At 44.3% G+C, this 25703-nt stretch overlaps 1 protein-coding gene across 1 annotated transcript in view; it reads left to right on the top strand.

The window, feature by feature from the left end:
* LOC126471436 (exostosin-2) overlaps window positions 1-25703 on the top strand; it is a 107984-nt gene that overhangs the window by 4639 nt on the left and 77642 nt on the right. The window contains exon 3 of the mRNA XM_050099597.1: window positions 8953-9124. Within this exon, the coding sequence (XP_049955554.1) occupies window positions 8953-9124 (172 nt within the window). The remainder of the gene's footprint in view (window positions 1-8952; window positions 9125-25703) is intronic.

The raw sequence follows: 25703 nt of genomic DNA, 5'->3' as shown, positions 1-25703 counted from the left end.
TCTCTTGCAGTCTGACAAAGAGCTACGCGCCAATTTAGAGTGGCGAAACATTCATTTCGTCCGGCACGTCCATCGGGGTCCGAGGGATAATCAGGTTGCCACTGGTGCCTTCATCTTGGCCTTCGAGGGTGACACATTGTCCGAGAAGGTCAAGATGATGGTCTACCGCTGTGATGTCAAGCCGTATACCCCTACCCTGATGTGGTGCTTTACGTGCTAGAAGTTCAGCCATATGTCTTCCCGCTGTACTTCCAGTGGCACATGATGAGTTTGCGGAAGTTGATCACAACCCAATACTCTGTGCCCCACCTCCCATCCGTATCAACTGCAGAGAGCATCATTCACCTTGCTTGCCAGACTGCTGGACTTTACAGAAAGAGAGGAAAGTCATGGAATAAAAGACCCAGGACCAACTGACCTACACTGAGGCTAAGAGGAAATATGAGCGCCTATATCCTGTGGCTCTGACCTCCTCTTACGCCGCCGCTACGACAACCATTGTCACCCCATCAGTTCCTTTCATTCCTGTCGCCTCTCAGAACTAGAAGACTACACCTGCCCCCTCGATGGTGGGGGGCGCACTTCCCTCCCTGTTGCTCCCGCACCACCTACTTTGGAAGCAACAACCCCCCAACCATCGGGGATATCAGTCCCCACTTCTGGAAGGGGTCCCTTGGGTCATTCCTTTCACAGGTCTGCTTATGGGAAAGACGACACCCGCCAGTGGCTCAAGAGCCCAAAAGCAGCTGGTGGTAGGGCTTCACACTCATCTTCAGTCCTGGAAACTGAATCAGTGAAGTCCTCCCAGCCAGGGAAACCCAAGGAGCAGCAAGAGAAATCCAAAAAGAAGGTCCCCAAGACGAAGGGAATTGTGGTGACACCCACACCTCTGCTACCTACAAGCTCTGCGTCTGTGGATGAGGTGGAGATTCTGGTGTCTGCTGAGGACCTATATCTCACCAGACCCTCGGACACAATGGATATAGACTGCTCAGCGAAAAGTTGGTGTCAGTATGAGACCCTGAGGCATAAACTGCCTCATTGAATGTTCCAAGCCTTCCCAGTCTCATGATGGCATCATCCTCCAGTGGAATTGCTGTGGTTTTTTCCACCACCTGGCTGAGCTACAGCAGCTGTTAAGCTTTACACCTGCTTTCTGCATTGCCCTCCTGGAAACTTGGTTCCCGGCCATGTGGGCCCCTGCCGTCAGCGGCTATAGGGGATACTACAGGAACTGTAGTGTCTATAATTGAGTGTCAGATGGAGTTTGCATGTATGTCCTAAACTCTTTTAGTAGTGAACCTGTGCCATTTCAAACCCCTCTTGAAGCTGTGGCTGTCAGAATAAGGACAACACAGGAAATAACTGTCTGCAATGTATATCTTCCTCCAGATGGTGCAGTATCCCTGAACGCATTGACTGTACTGATTGATCAACTCCCTAAACCTTTCCTACTTTTGGGAGATTTTAACACCCATAACCCCTTGTGGGGTGGCGCCATGTTTACTGCTGAGGCAGAGATGTCGTAACTTTACTGTCTGAGTTCACCTCTGCCTCTTAAATACTAGGACCACCACACATTTCAGTGTGGCTTATGGCAGTTACTCGGCCATTTATCTATCAATTTTCAGCCCAGGGCTTCTCCCATCTATCCACTAGAGAGCACATGACAACCTGTGTGGTAGTGACCCGTTCCCCATTTTCCTGTCACTGCCGCGGCATCAGTCCCACGAACACCTGCCCAGATGGGCTTTAAACAAGGCAGACTGGGAAACTTTCACCTCTGCTGTCACCGTTGAATCTCCCCCACATGATATCATTGATGTGATGGTTGAGCAGGTGACTACAACAATCGTTTCTGTGGCAGAAAACATGATCCCTCGTTCTGTAGGGTGCCCCCAGCAAAATGCAGTTCCTTGGTGGTCGCCGGAAGCTGCTGAAGCAATTAATGAACGTCAGCGAGCTCTAAAGCGGCATAAGCAACACCCTTCCCTGGAGCACTTCATAGCCTTTAAATGGCTCTGTGCGTTCGTTCACCAACTTACCAAATGACAGAAGCAGGAGTGTTGGGAGAGAGATGTCTCAACCATTGGGTGCCATACATCACCTTCTCAAGTCTGGGCGAAGATCAAACTTGTTTTCGGGTACCAGACCCCAACAGATGTTAACATAAATGGCATGTTATCTACTGACACAAATGCGAATGCTGAGCACTTTGCAGAACACTATGCTCGAGCCTCTGCATCAGAGAATTACCCCCCTACCTTTCACACTCTCAAACGGTGGCTGGAAGGGAAAGTCCTCTTGTTCACTACATGCCACAGTGAATCCTATAACACTCCATTGACAGAGTGGGAGCTCTTCAGTGCCCTTGCACTTGCCCTGACACAGCCCCTGGGCCAGATTGAATTCACAGTCAGATGATTAAACATCTCTCATCTGACTAAAAGTGTTATCTCCTCGTCATCTTCAACCGGATCTGGTGCGATGGCGTCTTTTCATTGCAATGGCGGAAGAGCATCATAATTCCGGTGCTCAAACCCTGTAAAATCCCGCTTGATGTGGATAGCTACTGGCCCATAAGCCTCACCAATGTTGTTTGTAAGCTGCTGTAACGTATGGTGTGTTGGCGGTTGGTTTGGGTTGGGTCCTGGAGTCACATGGCCTACTGGCTCCATGTCAGGGCAGGTTCCACCAGGGTCACTCTACCACTGATAATCTTGTGTCCCTCGAGTCTGCCATCTGAACAGCCTTTTCCAGATGCCAACACCTGGTTGTCGTCTTTTTTGATTTACAAAAAGCATATGACACCACCTGGTGACATCATATCCTTGCCACATTATATGAGTGGGGTCTCTGAGGCCCACTCCCGATTTTAATCCAAAATTTCCTGTTGCTTCATACTTTCCATGTCCAAGTTAGTGCCTCCTATAGTTTCCCCCATATCCAGGAGAATGGGGTCCCGCAGGACTCTGTATTGAGTGTCTCCCTATTTTTAGTTGCCATTAATGGTCTAGCAGCAGCTGTAGGGCCGTTTGTCTCACTTTCTCTGTATTCAGACGATTTCTGCATTTCGTACTTCTCCACCAGTACTGGTGTTGCCGAGCGTCGCCTGCAGGGAGCCATCCACAAGGTGCAGTTGTGGGCTCTAGCACACGGTTTCCAGTTTTCGGCCACAAAGTTGTGTGTTATGCAGTTGTGTTGGCGTCATACCATTAATCCAGAACCAGAACTTTACGTTAATGACAACCCATGCACTGTAGTGGAGACATATCGATTCTTAGGACTGGTTTTCAACACCTGATTGACTTGGCTTCATCAGCTTAAACAGAAGTGCTGGCAGCACTTCAATGCCGTCCACTGCCTGAACAACACCAACTGGTGTGCAGATCACTCTACGCTGCTGCAGCTCTACAGAGCCCTTGTTCAGTCTCACTTTGACTATGGGAGTCTGGTTTATGGTTCGGCTGTGCCCTCTGTTGTGTTTACTCGACCCAGTGCAGCACTGTGGCGTTCGCCTAGTGACAGGTGCTTTTAGGACGAGTCTGGTGACCAGCGTCCTTGTGGAGGCCAGAGTCCCTTCATTGCAGGTGAGGCATGCACAACTGCTGGCCAGTTATGTTGCACACATTCATAGTTCTCCTGCTCATACAAATCACTGTTTCCTTTTCCCACCCACGGCGGTTCATCTCCTGCATCGATGGCCCAGGTCTGGGCTCCCAATTGCAGTTAGTATCCAATCCCTTCTTTCTGAAATGGAGTCCTTGCCTTTACCACCTATACTTGGAGGTCCATTCACATACACTCCCATCATGTACACCTCAGCTACGGCTTCGCCTGGACCCTTCACATGGCCCTAAGGACTCGGTTAACCCCCGGCTCTCCACTGCCACTTCCTCTTGATTCTTGACATTTACTGAGGCCACGAAGTGGTTTTCACCAATGTGTCGATGACTGATGCTCACGTTGGCTTCGTGTATGTGCATGGAGGACATATTGAACAGCATTCCTTGCTCGATGGCTGCAGTGTTTTCACTGCCGAGCTGGTGGCTATATCTTGTGCTCTTGAGCACATCCGTTCATGCCCTGGGGAGTCGTTTCTTCTGTGTACTGACTCCTTGTGCAGCCTACAAGCTATTTACCAGTGCTACCCTCATCATCCTTTGGTAGTGACCATCCAGGGGTCCATCTGTGCCCTGGAAAGGTCCAGGCATTCAGTGGTGTTTGTCTGGACCCCAGGTCATGTTGGAATTCCAGGCAATGAACTTGCTGACAGGCTGGCGAAACAGACTACGTGGAAACTGCTTATGGAGATCAGCTTCTCTGCAACTGACCTGTGTTCAGTCCTATGCCGCAAGGTTTTGCAGCTTTGGGAGATGAAATGGCATAACCTCAGCACACACAACAAACTGCATCCCATTAAGGAGATTACAAATGTGTGGCAGTCCTCCATGCGGGCCTCTCGCAGGGACTCTGTGGTTCTCTGCTGGCTCCGCATTAGCCAGGCTTAGGTGACACACGGCTACCTCCTGCACCGAGATGACCCACCTCAGCATTGGTGCAGCGCTCGGTGAGCTGTCCTTTGGCTGCCCTGCAATGGACTCTTCAGTTACCGGACTCGTTGCCATTAATTTTAGCTGACAACCCCTCATCGGCTAATTTAGTTTTACATTTTATATGTGACGGTGGGTTTTATCATTCTGTATAAGTTTTAGTGCATGTCCTTTGTCCCCTTGTGTTCTCCACAGTAATGCTTTTAATGTGTCGCAGAGTGCCTGGCTTTTTCTTTTTATTCTTGTGGTTGGCCAACCACGGTCATCTGCTCTCTTGTTCTTACTCCTTCTACCTGTTTCTTGTTTCTTTTTGTGGTTTTCTTTTCCTGTTTTGTCCATAGTAGTGTTGGTTGTCCTTCAGTCGTTCTTCTGGTTCTTCCTTGCTCCTGTTATTGTGTTGTACATCTCCTTTTTTTGTCTTTCCCTTGTGTAATTATTTTACCGGGAACAAGGGACCAATGGCCTCATAGTTTGGTCTCTCCCCCACCCCTTTAAACCACCTCTATGAATATTAAATATGAACCTTCACTATCAACTCAAATTACAAAATCATAAAAAACTTCTCTAACATAAATTTTGTTACTCACATCTTAAAGAAAATTACATAAATAAAAAAACACCTTACAGTTCTTAAAATTAAAAAAAAATCTTAATAACATAGTTACCGCCCAAAGTCAGCTGAGCCTCCCCTCCCCCCCCTCCCAAACACACACATACAAACACACACTAAAAAACCAAAGCTAGAATTCTCAAACCAAGAATCTCTCATAATTTTGTTACGATGACACATGTACTTGTCCCAAAGAAGCAGTGGCTATGGTGAATTCCGTAAATTTGCCATACATCAGGAATTTAATTGTAGCAGCCCTATCATTGGCCATAGCAGCAACTAACAAATTACAAGTAAGTTTTGTCGGAAGATCCTTACATAGTACCAAACAGGTGGAAAAAAAAATTTAATCCATTAACAACACAATGAACTAACAATTCAAAAACTGAAAATGTATCAGTAGCCAGTAACTCATGGCATTAGAACAAGTCACTGACAAGCCAATGAAAACAAAAAACAGAGTAACACACAGCATTAAGTTCAATGCCGCAGCACCTTCACTCACAAATAATTTAGAAACAAAAAATATCCCACTCTAGAGCACACCACTGCGTACTCTAACATGGCCTCTGTAAACACAATCAATTTCAAAGATGCTGTGTCACAATGACCTTACACAATAAAACACAGGTACATCACAGGTCATTGCGGACAGGTGGTACTGTAAACTTAGCTTAACTCCTTGTTTACTTGGATTGTTTTTCACCCAATAATGTCATACGGCATCATATTTTGAGACATGTCTGTACATTCAGAAAGAATCTTTTAACTCATAAAAGGGTGATCAAAATTATCTGTGGTGTCAGTTGATAAATACCTTGTAGATAAATATCCATATTTCTCAAGGCTGTCACTCTGCTGTCGCCTAATATATTCTCAATTATGAGATGTGCAGTTAATAAAAATGGATATATGAAGGAACTACTGCATTACTGCAATACTGTGAGAAAAATGGGGATTACACTTAAATAAGGTATTTAATGGTTTCTCAGAAATATGAACATTATTCTGTGTGTTACATTCCCAGTAAGCATCCATCAGAAGAAAAAAAAATTGAGTGAAAACCTTCAGCTTTTAGTTCTACATTTGGAAGCTTCTTTGCGGTACACTGCTTTTAGTTTCTCACAGTAGATTAGAGTCTCTTTCTTTATTGTGATATTGGACCATACCAGAAATCTTGGTTGTAGGGACATGCTGATTTGTAGTGTAACCATAGGTCTAGCTTAGGTTGAAAGGGGCAATTTATTTGAGAGTTGTGAAGCCAACAAATGTTAATACCACATAAAGACTGGTAACATATTGACCTATACAGCAGCCTGATGTTTATGTGCACCCCTCATTGGAAAGCATTGTGCCATATTTAATGCACTTTTCATAATACAAACTAAAACTTGAAGGTAAAATCAGAAAATTTATATGCATGATGCTGAACAAATCTCCAAGTATTTTTGATGTATATTATGTAGATATATCATAAATAAACTACAAAATACGAAAGAGGAGGATCTACTAAGTAAGTTTTCCCCATATGAATATTCTGTTTTTGTATAAATCATCAATACGAGTACCAACTGAATCATTACATGACCATGTATCTTTGGATCAGAAATTCCCTCACATGAGTAAATACACTCAAAGACAAAAAGGGATGCACCATGAAGGAATTACCTGAATTGCATGGAAATCAGTAGATGTTATGTACATTTACAGACAAACAAATCATTGCAATTTTTGAAAAATTGGATGATTTATTCAAGAGAGAGAGCCTTACAAATTGACCAAGCCAGTAATGTGTTGGACCACCTCCGGTTCTTATACGAACAGTTATTCTCCTTAATGTTGATTGATAGTTGTTTCCCTGAGGGGAGCTGTGCCAAGTTCTGTCCAACTGGCATGTTAGATTGTTAAAATCCTGAACTGATCGGAGAGTACTGCCCATAATGCTCCAAATGTTCTCCATTGGGGGGAGATCCAGCGACCTTGCTGGCCATTGTAGGGTTTGGGAAGCATGAAGACAAGCTGTAGAAACTTTTGCCATGTGTGAGCGGGCATTATCGTGCTGAACTGCAAGCCAGGATGACTTGCCATTAAGAGCAACAAAATTGGGCATAGAATATCATTGACGTACTGCTGTGCTGTAAGGGTTTCGCGAATTACATGTAAAAGAGTCCTGTTATGAAATAAAATGATTGCCCAGACCATCGCTCCTTTTTGTCAGATTGTATGGCAGGTGATAGGTTGGTAACCCACCGCTATCAGAGGCATCTCCAGAAACTCCTCCGTCATTCATCGGGGCTCAGTTCAAAGTTGGACTCATCACCCAAGACAGTTCTACTCCAGTCAATGAGATTCCAGGCCAAATGTGTCTGACATCTGTCATCAATCTAGGTCAACCAGTTCCTACTTGACACTGTGTTTCATTCATCCATTCCTGCTAACATGTCGGACAGTGACATGGCTCCTATTCAAACGTTGGGCAATTCACTGATTTCTCCAACTAGCTTCTCTGAGCCCAAATGTCGAACTCTGTGTATATTGCTCATGCATCTGTCTGCAAGGCATACTTACTGTCCAACTGAGTACACAGAATGAAATTCACAAAGACTTTATGCCCTGGTATTGAGATGCCCCTGTTTAGTATCCTTGGCATCTGCAGAGTAAAATTGCACTTCAGCATCACACATTCATCCATTGGCAGCCAAATTTTACAATTTTGCATTTGCTGTTGATACATGTATGAATCTCAATATGTGGCCAATTTGCATAACTCCTTTGTGGTGTGTGTGTGTGTGTGTGTGTGTGTGTGTGTGTTTGGGGGGGGGGGGGGGAGGGATGAAAAAGGGTAAAAGGGTATGCGCAGAAGTACTCTTGTACCCAGATATTTGTCCAGATAATATTGCCAGTCAAGTCTATTATCATTCTGACAAAGTAAAGTTAGATGTACCTATCTTTAAATGAAATGTCTCGTATCATCATAGAGTTTTTGATCTTTGTGCATTCTGTCCAGTACAGTTCCACCCTCAACATATTTACCTACAGGCTGGAGTAGTTAGCACAAACATTCATTTGTTCAAGTAGAGATTTTTGCACGATGAAGATAGGGTGAGAACCCTTGCAACTTGTCAATAAGTGCAGTCTTATTCATTGAAGAACATGTGCTCAAGATACTGCCATGTGGTGTTGTTTTAATATCAGATGATTATATTTCTCTTATTCATGTTTCCTATTGCAGTTGGTTTTTGTTAATTATTTCATCTGTTATAGTTTGTATTGTGAAGTTTGCGACTGATAACCCAAGTGAAAATTTGGAATGTCTGGATCAATTGGAAGCACATTTATCCACTGTGTTCTTTGGTAGTTACACTATCATCATCAGGTGATGCCTGTGAATAATAGGTGGATAAAAATCTAGTGATTCATTCAGAAGTTTGAAGATTTTCATGTTTCCATTGAGACATCTGACAAAAACTAGCAGATAGGTTATCTCTTGCACATTATGTCCTGCATGCAGTATGTATGTGATGTTGAAAGGGGGCTGGGGAGGAGTCACACACTATTTCTAGAGTGGCAGTATGTTAGATTTGTTTAAGATAAGGCAAAATATAGTAATCTGTGCAAGGTTTGAAGAGTTGAGGTTTCATACTGAAACAAAGGTGCATAAGGAGGTATAGAGAACTTGCTTAACTGTGGAGGTACAAAGCACTTGTTTAAATATCAGTATGCAATTTCTTACAGCATGTTCTTTTGACATCAGAAATAAAAAATCGAATTAAGGTTCATTTGCTACAGGTTGTGGTTAGCCATTTCATCTCAAGTCAACTTGCATCCAGAGTATATGAGAGAGTTATGGAACTTATCACAGGACTTACTTCTATTGGAATCTTGTACTGGAGCTCTTCAAGGCAACTACACTGTGAGGTGCCGAGGAGATGAAGTCTACAACTATCCAGATATTTTACAGGTGAGAGTTGAATTGTTTGTATGTACTTTAGAATTATAGACTGTGAATAGTTCTGGAGCCTTCCATGTTGGCTTATATTACTAGGATACTAAAAAAAAGGATGACTGTGTGTGAGTAATAGTCATGTTCATAGAAATGATATGCAGATACGCAAAATTATATTAAAAAAAATTGTTTTTTAAAGGCTGGTCAGAGGTAAGAGAAAAGAAGTCAGAAAATAAGTGTAACAAATTGCAATTTATCATAAGGTATGAGAATTGTTGAAAGTGCAGAGCAATACATGAGGAGGGGATGGGCAAGAGTGTAATAGAAGCCTGCATTTGGTATAGATAACTTTAATTCACTTATATAACTATATTACAACATAATATCCGCCAAACACATAACAATGCATTGATTCTTAAATATGAATAAAAACAATGTAAAACAAACATATTTTCTCTGCAATTCCATCATGTAAAAATGTTAAGACCCTCACAAAATAAATACTGAAGAAAACTGCCATTCTACATGCCATCCAAAAAGCATACATAACTGAATTAATTGCTGCCCCTCCTGACATCCATAACCATCTGTATCTATTTGCCCACTGCTCCCCCCAATGTCCCAAAACCAAATTGGCGCCACACTCACACTCAAAGCAGTACCTCTTTTTCGACCACATCTGCCCTCCAAACTAAAATAAAGCTATGCTGAAAATAAACCACAACAAATAAACAAAAACAACTTGAATACTTAAAATTCCCCCCTCTGTGTGTTGCTGCAGATGGACTGTCAAATATTATCATCTCAGCACTGTCACATAAATCTGTTGCTGGCATGCAAAGGAGCTACTTACACCAATTTTATGGCTTTCCTGCATTTTTGACACTTGCAAAAAATCACTCAAAACACAATTCTTTTGGAGGGAAAATACTCAGCATATCCTGCTTTTCTGCATGTGGGGCCATGGTGAGAAGTAATGAATCTGAATTTATTGTTCAGTTTTCGATATCAGTTGAGGTATTACATGTCACATATTTTGCTTGGTCAACATTCCCAAGTTGCACCCTCTGCTGGTAGAGGGCTCCGAATTGTAGCGTGTAACATGGCGGTGTGTAATGTAACTGTGTCAGCGTGTGAGAAACAGTATGCTGTAAACGAGTTTCTAAGCATAGAAATTATGCCTCCAGTTGAAATCCATAGCAGAATGAAAGCTGTGTATGGTGATGATTGTATCAGCATCAGTAATGAAGGAAGCAGTGTTACTAACTTCAACACATTGACATACCTCAGAGTGGATGACCACATGTGGCAACCGATGAGACTTATCAGAATTGAGTTGATGAAATCATCAGAGAAAATTGTCAGATAACATAGACACAGATGGCATATCACAAGTGTGTGTACAGACCATAATTGCAGAACTCTGGTACAGATAACTGTGTGGATGGTGGGTGTCTCAAATGCTCAGTCCTGATGTGAAACAGAGGAGATTGGACATCTGTCAACAATTGTGTTTGTGTTTTGAGTGTGAACAACAACATTGTGGCAGGTGATGAAAGCTGGGTTCACCATTTTGATCCTGATAATAAGAAAGCATCAATGGATTTCCACCACAGGGGATCACTGACACCAAAAGAGTTCAGGACCGTGCCATCACCAGGCAGAGTCATGCTCACAGTGTTCTGGTATGTTCATGGTATAGTGCATTTGAAATTCATGCCGAAAGGCACCACCATAAACTTTGTAAAGTACCGTTAGATCCTCTGGAAACTGAAAGCAAGAATTTGAAGAGTTCGTCCAAATGTGGTGCACCCTCTCCTTCAGCATGACAACTTAAAAAATAAAAATTCTGTGAGATGGGATGAAATACCTGCCAAAGTCATCAGAACAGCTTCAAATATTATAGTACATCCACTGTCTGAAATAATTAATCAATCACTTGAAGAAGGCTACTTTCCATATGTTCTAATATATGCGGAAGTGAAACTGTCATTTGTAAAAGGCTCTAAAGAAGATATGGGAAATCTACATCTACATGATTACTCTGCAATTCACATTTAAGTGCTTGGCAGAGGGTTCATAGAACCACAATCATACTCTCTCTCTACCATTCCACTTCCGAACAGTGCTCGGGAAAAACGAACACCTAAACCTTTCTGTTCGAGCTCTGATTTCTCTTATTTTATTTTGATGATCATTCCTGCCTATGTAGGTTGGGCTCAACAAAATATTTTCGCATTCGGAAGAGAAAGTTGGTGACTGAAATTTTGTAAATAGATCTCACCTCGACGAAAAACGTCTTTGCTTTAATGACTTCCATCCCAACTCGCGTATCATATCTGCCACACTCTCTCCCCTATTACGTGATAATACAAAACGAGCTGCCCTTTTTTGCACCCTTTCATCATTCAATTTCCCTTCTTCTTGTGTTTTCTAAAATGTTTGAAATGGTTGTTGCAATCGAAATTCAAAATTTGTCACAAATTTAATATAATCTCAAAAAAATCAATTTGGCTTCCAAAAAGGAAAAAGTACAATTTATGCAATTAATGAATTCATAAATGCAGATAAATCACAAGAAGATGCAGGAATCTTCACTGACTTATTCAAAGTGTTAGATTGCATGAATCACTCACTATCAGTATATAAAATGCAAAAATACAGAATTATGGGTAGTGCCTTACAGTATATCGAGACAATGCATCAAAAAAGAATTACACGCAAGAAGCTTGAATGGCTTCCGAACGTCGTATCGATGTCTGTGATGGAAGAAGCAACTGATATCACAAGTGTTCTTCATCAGATAGTTGAGAGAGTAAGTTCAGAAGGTACTTGGATTGCACGACGAGCAAAAAACCAAGACGCTTCAAGAGGTCATAATGGAGGAAGTGGAACAGATTTTAAACCCAGTCTCTCCTCCTTAGTTTCCCTTTAAAACAGTGAAAAGTCAAGACCCAGGCAGAGTTACGTTCCTACAATGCCGCATGAGGGACCTGTTTGGGCACCAAGACAGACCGACGTCTGGAGGACTCAGGATAACCAACCAGTATGTTTCCACTGCAGACGACCAGGACATATGGTGTTCTATTGTCGAGAAAGGCAGTGTATATTTGATGTTACCTGTGCCAGAAGACAGCAGACTGATCTTAGCTTACTCCAACTCTGGGACGGTGAAGATGAACAACAAGATGTGGGTGCATGATGACATAGGTCACCATCGCTGCCAGCTAGCTGCTGGAGAGGATGCTCCCCAACACGCCGATCAAGGTCTCCATCACCATTTAGAAGCTCCAGCTGATCACGTAGCCACCGCAACCTGGAAAACTAAAGGGTGTGACCTTCGTTGGAGGTGAGGCCGCCGAAGAGAAAAATCCTCCGCCGTCGATCACTACAAAAATGATAGGAAACTACGTTGATATCCTCATGGATGGCCAACCAGCTCAAGCTCTTGTGGGCTCTGGAGCATCATGTTCAGTCATTTCAGAGAAGTACCGTCACCAGTTGCAGAAAACTGTATTTGTTGACAACAAAACGTCTCTGCTGAAGGTGGCTAATGGGAAATATGTAAAACCTACAGGAAGATGTACCATTCGTGTGGGTATAAGTGGCCATACACAGCCCTTAGAATTCATCATCTTACAAGAGTGTAGTCATGACATTCTCTGATGGGACTTTCTGAAAGCTTCTCAGGCAAGTATAGATTGTGGTCGCTCGAAGATTATGCTAGACAAGATGAGATACTGTGGACAGGAAGATGCGCATCCGAGTGTGTGGAGACAATGTGTGCAGGATGAACTGATCATTCCTGCAGTCAATGCTAGAAAGGTAACTGTCATGTGTCATGCCATGCATCAACCCATGGATCTTGTAGTGGAATGTAAGAGAAGCATACCACTGGAGAATAAATTGGTCATCCCAGCCTCTGTCGTCGTGTTTAAGGACGGATTCAGTGAATTGCGGATAGTTAACTGTCGCTGAGAATTGCAGATCCTTCCAAGACGCATGTGCATAGCAAATGCTGAGCCGTTAATTGCAGAACAGCTGAGCGTCGTAGAAACCTCCTGTGCCGAGCCTGTTGGTGAAATTAGCGTCACCACTACAAGACAAGATCTTCTAGCTTGACTATTGCCAGATCTCACTCAGGAACAACATAAGAAGCTACTTGCCATTCTTCAAGAGTCCTCTGAATGCTTTAATCCACAGGCGAAGAGAAAATTAGACACATCAGTGGTGAAGCACAGGATTAGCACTAGAGACCATCAACCAATAAGCCAGAGAGCATACCGTGTTTCAGCAATGGAACGTCGAATAATTCGCGACAAGGTAGAGAAAATGATGAAGAATGACATCATTCAGCCTTCGCAGAGCCCATGGTCATCACCAGTGATTCTCGTCAGGAAGAAGGATGTGCTGCGAAAAGCTCTGACGACTGACCCTGTACTTGCTCTGTATGATGAGAGAGCACCTACAGAACTACACACAGATGCCAATGGATATGGGATTGGTGCTGTTCTGATGCAAATTTCGGATGGAAAAGAGAAGGTTATAGCCTATGCTTCTAGGACACTTACAAAAGGCGAGAGAAACTACTTAACTACAGAAAGAGATTGTCTTGCTGTGATCTGGGCCATGTACAAATTGCGACAGTATCTCTATGGAAGGATATTCACAGTTGTTACAGACCATCATTCACTTTGTCGGTTGACAGGTCTTAAGGATCCAACAGGACGACTCGCCAGGTGGGCACTACGTCTTCAAGAGTATGACATTACCATAGTGTACAAAAGTGGAAGAAAACATCAAGATGCTGATTGTCTCTCAAGAAACCCTGTGCAAGACCATCAAGACTTTGATGAAGATAGTGACTGTCTTGCTGCATTCCAGCATCTCTCTGCTGAGCAGGAGGACACCAAGATATCTCAAATTATGCTTGCCTTAAATCGGTCAGAGGATGAGAAAGGACAATTTAAGGTAGTTAATGGATTGCTTTGCAAGAAAATCTTTGATACGTTTGGAAAGAGGTGGCTACCAGTGATTCCTAAACACATGTGCTTAGATGTTCTACAGAAATTCCATCACACACCTGAGGCCAGACATTTAGGATTTATCAAGACATACGATAGAATCCGCAAGAGATTCTTCTGGCCAGGTTTATTTAGGAGTGTCAGTCACTATGTATCGCATTGTTGAGAGTGGCAGAGGAGAAAGGGAGTTCCTCAGAAACCACCTGGCCAACTCATACCAATTCCACCAGCCGAAACGCCTTTCCAGTGTGTTCGGATTGACCATCTCAGACAATTTCCAACGTCTGCTAATGGCAATATATAGATTATTGTTTGCACTGATTATCTGACACTCTATGCCATTACAAAAGCTGTGAAAACAGCCGAAGCATCCAAGGTAGCCAAATTCATAGTGGAAGACATTGTATTAAAACATGGTGCCCCAAGGTCATAAATTATGGATCGAGGGAAAGTTTTTCAGTTGAATCTCGTTACAGAGAGAAACCATTGGTGCTACGTCTCTCATCCCATGACTGCCTACCATCCGCAAACTAATGGGCTTACTGAACACCTTAAGAAGACCTTGGCTGATATGCTGTCAGTTTTCATCACTGTTGAGCAGAGCAACTGGGATGAGGTGGTACCTTTTGTGACGTTTGCCTACAACACCGCCAAACAAGACACCACAGTATTTATGCCACTTTTCTTGGTGCATGGGCATGAGGCAACTATGGCGATGGACACTATGTTTACATTACACACTGATGATGTGGACGATGACTACATCGGCCAGGTGTTAACCAGAGCTGAGGAAGCTCGGCAGTTAGCTCGACTCTGCATGCGGCAGGCTCAAGAAAACGATCGCTGAAGGTAAGACGGGAGCCCAGCCTGGTGACATCATCTGGATCTTCACTCCTGTTTGGAATGTTGGTCTCTCTGAGAAGCTCCTCAGGTGCTACTGTGGACCCTATAAGGTTGTAAAACAGTTGTCAGATGTTACTTATATACAATGGACAAATTATGAAGTTGAAGATTTCGACCCCGTCACAAGACAAAGAAAGATCAGAGATACGGTCCACGTCCTTCTAATGAAGCCCTACAAGGATCCTGCAACCCAGGGTAAATTTGAAGCTCCAGTGACAGGCAACAAGTGGAAAGGTGATGAAGAGCGTAGTGGCAAAAGAAGTTGTAAGAAGATCACCGCCAGGGTGAGCATCAGTCATCGGGAGTCGGAGTATGCAGGACCGACGACTTTTTCCCGGACTAGGAGGACGTAACACTGAGACGCTGTTCTCTTAAGGAGGGAGCAATGTCGCAGAAGAAGCTGAGTAGCACCGTGGTGTAGTGGTTATGATACTAAACTGTTGTATGGAGGGTTGTAGAGTTCAAAACTCACCTGGACTGTACAATTTTAATTTCTATATTTGGTTTGAATACATTCTAGAAGTATCCACAAATGTCAAGAATCATTGTACTGGAATGTTCTGTAGCTGTATATATATTGTGTGTGCGTTTCGGCTGGAGGCAGTTCGCTCCGCGCTCCTGTATGTGCAAGTGCTGAAGAAACCTTTGTTAGGTGACGTTAGTGTTTGGCATTCATCTAATTACACCTTCTTCTATGTCACAATATCAAGTGACCCAACAGGAAAATCCTCTGACATGTCTTGTGATTTTTTGGTTATATATTGTTGAGGTTCCTCTTTGTTACTCACTTCATTGATAAGTACTTCTCTCCTTGTCAATGATGGATTGTTTTGTTGTCATTTGTATTACTTGTTAAGTGATTGAGTGGTGTTCATTAAGTAAAGTGAATTGAGATGTCACTATTAATTTATTATAACTTTTCTCTCAAGATATTATTGAGTTATAACAACAAAATCATTCCAAGAGATTTGAATAAAATTTCAGCTTTCATTTATGTTTCAATCTTGAATGATATTCCCTACTTTCAAATTATTGCTCAATATTCATCTGTCATGACCATAAAATTCAGCACACTGCTTGGATTTCTTTTCAATACTTCCTCTGACTGAGTGTTGACAAACCGCATCTGTAGACTTCACTTTTAATTCTGCCTCACTGGCACATGCTGAAAGACAAGAAATCACAAAACCCTTTGTTGAGCTCAAAGACATTTAACTGCATGTTGTCACACATCAGAGTGGTTATATTTGTTCTTGTAATGATAAACATGCAGTAGTGGTAACTTCACATCCTTGGAACTCTTAAGTTTTTGTCCTTATATTTCTCGCGCAAAAGACAAAAATCCAAGATAAGAAAGCTGCAACAAAACCACAACCAAAAACATCCAAATTGTCCAAGAAATATAAAAAATTGTAATAAAGTTCAGCTAACATTAACATTGTGGTATGTCTATAACTTAATATATTTTGTACCTAACCCAACTAAATCCTCACCTGCGTCTGTCAATTTTATCAGTGTCAGCTAATTTTAGGGTATGGGTGAATGTATCTAGTATTAACAGTAAGTGCCACAGAATGAACCTATCTTTCTAAATGCATTCTACAGTTGTGTGATGCTGAATGTGTTCAGTATTAACGGTGATTCATCACAGAATATCAGCTCAGCCCTACTCACAATCAAATATTGTGTAACAGCTTGGAAAAAAATACAAATAATATCATCAAGCAAAATGATAATTGAACAGTAAACTTATGAAGCTATGTACAATAAAATGAAGGTGAAAAGTGGTGTGAAAACTTTTCATTACATTTTCAGTAGTGCACATAAAATAATGGGCTTATTATCTGTGTTAAAGAAAATTTTAACTGTAAACTTGACAATTTCTCATGAAGAATGAGCTGTTTGAAGCTACTTAAAATAGGTACACCATGATCATAGACACACAAAAGACAGGAAACATTCCCTAATAGACTATCACAAAAGTTAATGTTGTTGTTGTGGTCTTCAGTCCTGAGACTGGTTTGATGCAGCTCTCCATGCTACTCTATCCTGTGCAAGCTTCTTCATCTCTCAGTACCTACTGCAACCTACATCCTTTTGAATCTGCTTAGTGTATTCATCTCTTGGTCTCCCTCTACGATTTTTACCCTCCACAGTGCCCTCCAATACTAAATTGGTGATCCCTTGATGCCTCAGAACATGTCTACCAACCGATCCCTTCTTCTAGTCAAGTTCTGCCACAAACTTCTCTTCTCCCCAATCCTATTCAATACCTCCTCATTAGTTATGTGATCTACCCATCTAATCTTCACATTAATTATATGTGTAAATGTAAATAATTGAATCATAGAAACACACACGTTTTCTTAACCAGATTAAAATGTGTGGTAGGATTTGCAGGCTTTTCTAAACATATTAAAATAGTGTGTCTTTTGGACATTACTAATATACATGTCCTAAAAATATCACACATTCAAAGAACTTGACCACATGAAACACACAGAAATAACATAAACATATAGAATACTTTACAGGTTACATCTGTATCTGGAGCACTCACTTTAAGCACTGTGAAAACGCTAATCACACTGAGCTCTACTTTTAGTGAACCACGACTATTTTTGATATTTGACACCGAGATGTCACACACATACCACGAATGAAGTGTGAGGATTGTTTAGAGTAAAAGGGTCAGATTTGTGGGGGCTGGTGCAGGGCTAGGCCATGCGTACCTGCTTGACATATAGAGAGGTGTGGCTGCGTCCTTGAATTGCACACTGGCAATGGTATGACGTATCTGTATGAACCACTTCAGACAAGGCATAAGTTCAGGTGTGCTCTTGCTGGGTAAGTGATGGGGATGGCCTCTCTGCAACCGGTAGTGATGCAGCAGTCCCAATGCATGTGCAACAGTGACACACAAGTTGCGCTAATTCAGCACAGGTGGTGTTTATGAATCAACAACCACATCATGCCAGCAATCTGACAAAGCCAACCAAAACAGACAAATTTTGACGTTAGATACGTACAAACAAAACACTCGTGCACTGTATGTAGGCAGAGGACACTGTATTCACGTCTCAAGGCAGTTACTAATCGTAACATATGACATGCACACCACACTTAAGAACAGTCTGTGTGATATAACACTTTCCATATTTGAACTCACTGGTAAAATCAGCACCAGTCTTTCCACATTGAAATGAATATAAATACACTACAGCAGTGTGGGAAGTTCTTAAATGTATGATTTTTATGTTTTTTACTCATTGACTCGCTTGTCGTGACGACAATAGGATTTTGCACTCCATATTGTTTGCAAATTCGAATATAATCTGCTCTCGAGAAATTCAGTTGCCCTATCTCTCTAATCCAAAATGGACCAAAGTAATAATGACAACATTTTCAGGTTTCTTTCTTGCCCTTTGACAACTTGGTATGTGACTTAACCAGGATCAAATTTCTGACTGCATATACAGGGTGTTGCAAAAAGGTACTGCCAAACTTTCAGGAAACATTCCTCACACACAAATAAAGAAAATATGTTATGTGGACATGTGTCCGGAAATGCTTAGTTTCCATGTTATAGCTCATTTTAGTTTCGTCAGTATGTACTGCTCAATGGAGCACGTTATCATTATTTCATACGGGATGCTCTACCTGTGCTGCTAGAACATGTGCCTTTACAAGTATGACACAACATGTGGTTCATGCACGATGGAGCTCCTGCACATTTCAGTCGAAGTATTCGTACACTTCTCAACAACAGCTTCGGTGACCGATGGATTGGTAGAGGCGGACCAATTCCATGGCCTCCATGCTCTCCTGACCTCAACCCTCTTGACTTTCATTTATGGGGGCATTTGAAAGCTCTTGTCTACGCAACCCTGGTACCAAATGTAGAGACTCTTCGTGCTCGTATTGTGGACGACTGTGATACAATACGCCATTCTCCAGGGCTGCATCACCGCACCAGGGATTCCATGCGATGGAGGGTGGATGCAAGTATCCTCGCTAATGGAGGACATTTTGAACATTTCCTGTAACAAAGTGATTGAAGTCACGCTGGTACGTTCTGTTGCTGTGTGTTTCCATTCTATGATTAATGTGATTTGAAGAGAAGTAATAAAATGAGCTCTAACATGGAAAGTAAGACACATGTCCACATAACATATTTTCTTTCTTTGTGTGTGAGGAATGTTTCCTGAAAGTTTGGCCATACCTTTTTGTAACACTCTGTATAGTAGGCCACACTAGTATATCCTGGGCATGTTTGTGTTTAGCTGCTTTCTGTTTATAGTATCCAACACTTTTTTCTAAAGTTCTTCTTGTGCAAGTTCTATTGTGTGTGGAAACTGAAGGTGTGTAAAAACTCTGTTTGGTTTTCTTCCAAATAACACAGTGCTTGGTGGCAAACCATTACTAGAATGGTATAGGTTATTGATTACATTTTCAAAATTGGATAATTTTCAGCCTAATTTTTATTTTTTTTTTAAAATTTTTCCACAGTGTGTTGTACAAAGCCATACAAGTACACAAATTGCACACTCAGTTGCATTGGTGCCAGGACAGTAAGCAGAGATTAGAATTTGTTTGACCATATTGCCTTCTAAAGTCATTTTCCATTCATGTGATTGGAACTGTGAGGCATTGTCTATCAAGATACTGTCTGGCGTAATAGTAGGCATGAACTAATCCTCTGTTACTTGTTTTATCATTAGCCAACTGATGGCTTTTCGCAATGGATAGAACTGTACATGCCCCCAGGGGCTCAGCATTCATTTGCTGGGTACGGGCTTGGCGACCCCGGGGTTCCTGAGCTGGGGACTGGTAAGCGCCACCTGTCCCCCGTCACCGTAAGCTCTGAGTACACTTCAGCGACCACCGTGCGGCGCGGCGGTGGAATGTTGTGTGTCTCAGGGAATGGGGATCTTGGCTTGGCCGCCCGGATCGCGAGGATGGAACAAACCTCTATAAAAAACCCCTCAATCTTCCGGTGTGCTCCGCGCCTATGAGATGCATGGCTGTTGAGGTGGAACAGTCGCAAGCGGGCAACCTCTGGGGCACCTGCCACACCCCAGTTGTATAGGGCTTACTCAGGCATGCGGGGCTCTGTCTGAGCGGACCTTTAGTTCCCTAGCTGCTCGTGGGATCGAGATGGAACCCTCGAACTTTTCTTTTCCTCCCAGCGGAAAGGGTGGGCCGCTGGTAGGTTCTAACACCCAATCTAACAAGAGGGCTCGTGTAGCCAGTCCTCCTGATTCAGGTACTAGTAACAGAACGCATTCTGCTTCTCAGAATGTGTTTCTCATAATTAAAAGAAAAGATGGGAGTTTTGAAAAAGTTTCGCCATTTTATATACAGAAGGGCTTAGAGGGTATTGCTGGCACGTTAAAGTCTGTATAGCGCCTGCGCAGTGGCACCTTGCTGGTTGAAACATCTAGCTTCCAGCAAGTCCAGAACCTTCAGAAGGCACACTTTCTTGGGGAGTTTGCGATAGAGACTGACTTTCACAACACCTTGAACTACAGCAAGGGTGTTGTGACTTGCAGAGATCTCGTCGACATTCCCCAAGACGAACTGAAGTCTGAATGGTCCCGGGAAGGAATTGTGGACATGCAACACGTTATGAAACGGGTGGATGGTGCTCTCATAAAAACTGACTCATTTATTCTTACATTTAACAGCACCTAATTGCCAGAGCATGTGAAGGCAGGTTTCCTACGTCTCAGTGTACGGCCTTATTACCCCAACCCCATGCGGTGTTTTAAATACCAACACTTTGGCCACACTACTCTCGGCTGTAAAGGGGAAGCCACTTGTGGGAAATGTGGTAAAGCCGCTCATGAGGGAGTTGATTGCTCCTCTCCTCCCAAGTGTGTGAACTGCTCTGGGGATCACCCTGTGTGGAGTAGGGAATGCAGAGTTTTCCTTGAGGAACGGAAGATCCAGGAACTTAAAACCACTAAACGCATCCCGTATGGTGAGGCAAAGAAAATCTACAAGTCCATGCAGCCGCCCACGTTCGCTGCCTCCTTTTCTTCCGTTCTGAAACAGCCTGTCTTGAAAACCGATGCCGCTACCCAAACGGAGGTTGCTACTGTCAGCACTAGCACCTGCGCTTGTCAATGTACGTGTGCTGCTGCTGTTCCTGTGAAGCCTGCTGCTCCTCCCCGGCCTTCTGACCAGGCTGTGGTAGCTGACATCATGGAACTTCCCGCCCCTTCCCGGGTCCAGTCTTGTGTACTGCCTAGTGCTGGTACACCCCCTACTGCTTCTGAGGTTTTGGCTCCAATGCCACCTCAGGCCAGAAAATCGAAGCCAAAGACAAAGGTGAAGACTCGCCCACTAAAGGAGACTGAAGTTCTACAGTCTGCTGATGTGGATGTCATTCTCTCTGACGTCTCTCTCGACTCCTCTTCTGAGGCGATGGAGGTAGATGTCAGACTGGGGCAATCGTCTCGCCCCAAAACTGAGCCTCCACCTGTTGTGGGCTCTCCTCCCCGACAGAAAGTGCGACTGAAGGTACTCCCGCCCTGATAGATGGCTCCCATTATTCAGTGGAACATGAATGGATTCCGGGCACATGTGGAGGAACTGCACCTCCTAGCACAGCAACGCCCCCTGTGCTTGTGTTTACAGGAAACACATCTCAAACAATCTGATGCTCCTGTACTCAGGGGCTATAGGTTGTATCGCAAAGATGACCTGACTGGAGACAGGGCCAAAGGCGGAGTCGCCGTGTTTGTCGATAATGACCACCACTCCTCTGCTCTCCCCCTGGATACTGACCTGCAAGCAGTTGCAGTTGCAATTTATTCCGGTCGGAGGCTTACCGTTTGCTCCCTTTATTTACCCCCTCTGGATGCAGTGAACTTAGAGGCTCTCACAAACCTTATCGACCAACTCCCCCGCCCATTTCTCCTCCTGGGAGACTTCAATGCCCATCATGTCCTGTGGGGCTCCACTTCTCTTTGTGCTCGAGGTCGAATTTTGGAGGGCCTCCTAACATCTCAAGTGTTGTGCATCCTCAACACAGGTACTCCGACTCATTTCTCTAGTGCTACGGGGTCATTCTCAGCCATTGACCTATCTTTCTGCTCTTCAACCCTCACTGACTCCGTTCACTGGGAGGTCATTGACGACCTACATTCCAGCGATCACTTCCCTATCCGCATTCATCTCCTGGATGGTGTATTGCTGGAGCAGCGGCCACCATCGTGGATGATTGGCAGGGCTCACTGGCCTCTGTTCACTCGGTTGGCTGTCTTTGACCGCCACACCAGCGTACAGGAATGGGTGGATCACATCACGCTTGTGATCCACCATGCTGCTGACCTGTCCATACCACAGTCTTCTGGCACTCTTAAGCGGCGCCTTGTGCCTTGGTGGACAGAAGAGTGCCGTTCAGCCATCCGTGACAGGCGTGCGGCTCTTCGCCGCTTTAAATGCCGCCCAACAACGGTCAATCTTACCGCCTTCCGTATCGCGAGAGCCAGGGCACGCCGTGTCATTAAAGAGAGCAAGAAAAGGTCATGGCAGGAGTTTCTGGACTCCATCAACCGTTCCACTTGTTCCACAAAGGTATGGGAAGCCATCCGGAGGATTTCCGGTAAACGCAGCCGTTTACCAATAGCTGCAGTCCTGAACCAGGGATGCCTCCAAACGACACCCAGCGCCATAGCTCAGTCGCTGGCAGAGCATTTTGCACAAAGTACTGCCACTGCAACCCAGGATCCAGCGTTTCGTCGCTACCGTGCGACTGTCGAAAGAGCGAATTTGAACTTTCGGTCGAACGGTTCTGAGGCCTACAACTCCCCTTTCTCCATGTGGGAACTTGAGTCGGCTCTTACTGAGACTTCTGACACTGCACCAGGTTACGACCGCATCCGGTACTCCATGCTTAGACATCTTCCAGCGGCGTCAAAGGAAATCCTCCTTGAATGTTTTAATCTCATATGGCACACGGGAGTGTTCCCAACCTCGTGGAGGGAGGCAATCCTCATCCCTCTCCTCAAACCAGGAAAGGACCGCACATGTCCCAGTAGTTATCGTAGTATCGCCTTGACAAGCTGTGTCGGAAAGACCCTGGAACGGATGGTTAACCGTCGTCTGGTCTGGCTGCTAGAGACCAGACAGCTCCTTAGCCGCTTTCAGTGTGGATTCCGAAAATTTCGATCCACAGTCGACAACCTGACCCTCCTCGAGGCGGCTATTCAGCAGGCTTTCCTCCGTCAGCATCACTGTATCGGTATCTTCTTTGATATCAGTAAGGCATATGATACTACTTGGAGACACTGTATTCTTGCACAACTGCATCAATGGGGCTTTCGTGGCCGCCTCCCTATTTTCATTCGGTCTTTCCTGTCTCAGCGGTTTTTTCGGACCCGCGTTGGTAACACACTGTCTGATCGCTTTGAGCAAGAGAACGGTGTCCCCCAGGGCAGTGTTTTAAGCGTTACCCTCTTTGCCATAGCAATCAACAGTATAACGTCTACAGTGCGGAGTCCAGTACAGTGCTCCTTGTTTGTGGACGACTTTGCTGTTTTCTGTTCCTCCTCTAGTGTTGCATCCGCGAGCCGTCAATTGCAACTAACGGTGCGGCGGTTAGAGGAGTGGGCTGCAAAGACGGGTTTTAGGTTTTCTGCCGATAAGTGTGTTTGTGTTCATTTTAATCGTTCTCGTCGTCTTTTTACGTTGCCTGCCTTGCATATGGGGGATACTGTCCTACAGTTTGGAGACACAGTGCGGTTTCTAGGCCTAATTTTTGACTACAGGTTGTCATGGTTGCCACACCTACGTGACTTGAAAGCCAGAACGCTGAAGGCACTGAACATCCTCAAGTGCCTCAGCCACAGGTCTTGGGGAGCGGACAGGGCGCGTCTCCTTCAGTTTTATCGAGCTTTCGTGCGCTCACGGCTGGACTATGGCTGCACAGTCTATGGGTCAGCGAGGCCGTCTTATTTGCGGATCCTTGACGCTGTTCACCATGCTGGGATTCGACTGGCTACGGGTGCTTATCGGACCAGTCCCGTACCCAGCCTCTGTGCTGAGGCTGGCGAACCGCCACTTACCATCCGGCGGCAGCTCCTGCTGGTGCGCCAAGCTTGTAAGTTTCTTGCAGCTCCCAGCTCGCCTGCTCACCATCTTGTTGCCCATCCACCTCTGGATCGCCTTTTTTCCCGCCGTCCCCGGGCTACGTTGCCGTTTGGGATCAGAGTGCACCGTGTGCTTGAGTCCCTCGGTGTGGAGTCTGTACAACCCCAAATCCTGGGTTTTAACCGCCTACCACCCTGGTTACTGAAGAGGCCACGTGTGATTTTAGATTTATTGCAGTACAAGAGAGATTGCACTCCTGCCACCGTTTTTAATGCAGCATTTTCTGCTATTTTATCTGAGCACCACGACTATGTAGCTGTTTTTACGGATGGGTCGAAACAAGGGGATTCCGTGGGTTGCTCAGTTGTTTTTCCGGATCGTGTCCTCAAGGTCCGCCTGCCTCAGACTTTTACTGTCTTTGATGCAGAATTGTCTGCGATCTTGCGGGCACTGGAGCCGATGAGACTTTCTTCCTCTCTTAAATTTCTTGTCTGTTCCGATTCACTCAGTGCCCTCCAATCCTTGCACCGTTTGTATCCGGCGGATAAAGTAGTCCAGACCATCCAGGATGCCCTCCTCCGACTACAGCGACTAGGGAAGGTTGTAGCTTTCTGCTGGGTTCCGGGGCATGTCGGCATTGCTGGGAATGAACGGGCAGATCTCGCAGCCAAGGAGGCGTGTCTTGATCCACACGTATCTCAGTGTGCTATCCCGTTGCACGCACTCACCTCGCTGTTGAGCTCCAGAGTCATGTGTCGGTGGGAGGATGAGTGGCTGGAAGTGACTGACAATAAGCTCCGTCTAGTCAAGCCCACAACGCGTGTGTGGTGTACTTCCTTTCAGCCCCATCGACGGGACGAGGTTCTCCTCACTCGGCTTCGAATAGGCCACAGCCCTATGACGCATGGCTTCCTGCTCCGGCGAGAAGACCCTCCATTGTGTGGTGCTTGCGGCGTCCAGGTCACTGTGAGCCACATTTTACTGGATTGTGTTTTATTTTCTGACCAGCGGGCCTCGGCTGATTTGCCAGCGGACCTGCCAACTCTTTTAGGCAACACTCGGACGAATGTGGTTAAAATTTTAAAGTTCTGTGCCTTGTCCAATGTTTTTACAAAGCTTTTAGGGAGCGGATTTTAATTTTCTCACTGTGTGACAAGCTCGCCCATCTTTTCTGTAAGTGGCCAGCCAATGACACATTCCTGTGTCATTCTTGTTGCTCTGTTTTCCCTTCCCTTCGGTTATACTTTCTTATGTAGTAATTTCCCTCTTTTCCTGTTTTCTTTGCATGTGTTTTTCAGTTTTATTAGGTCTCTCCACATTCGTTCCTTTTAATGTGTGTCAGGGCGCTGATGACCTCGATGTTGAGCGCCCATAAACCCCAACACACACACACACAGAACTGTACATATTTTAGAGAACCTCTAAGATTACTAGTACTTGTGTAAAGTTTCCTTTAGCATTTGATAGTGGGCTGAAAAGATGCAATGCTACTAATTGTCCTGATTTATCAGGTCTCTATGATATGTTAATCCCTTGCGTCGCGTAGTTGTGAATTTTGTTTTCTGACA

This window comes from Schistocerca serialis, chromosome 3 (assembly GCF_023864345.2).
Source record: "Schistocerca serialis cubense isolate TAMUIC-IGC-003099 chromosome 3, iqSchSeri2.2, whole genome shotgun sequence".
Classification (NCBI taxonomy): domain Eukaryota; kingdom Metazoa; phylum Arthropoda; class Insecta; order Orthoptera; family Acrididae; genus Schistocerca; species Schistocerca serialis.
The sequence above is the reverse complement of the archived record's forward strand: the minus strand, read 5'-3'. Positions and strand labels throughout refer to the sequence as shown.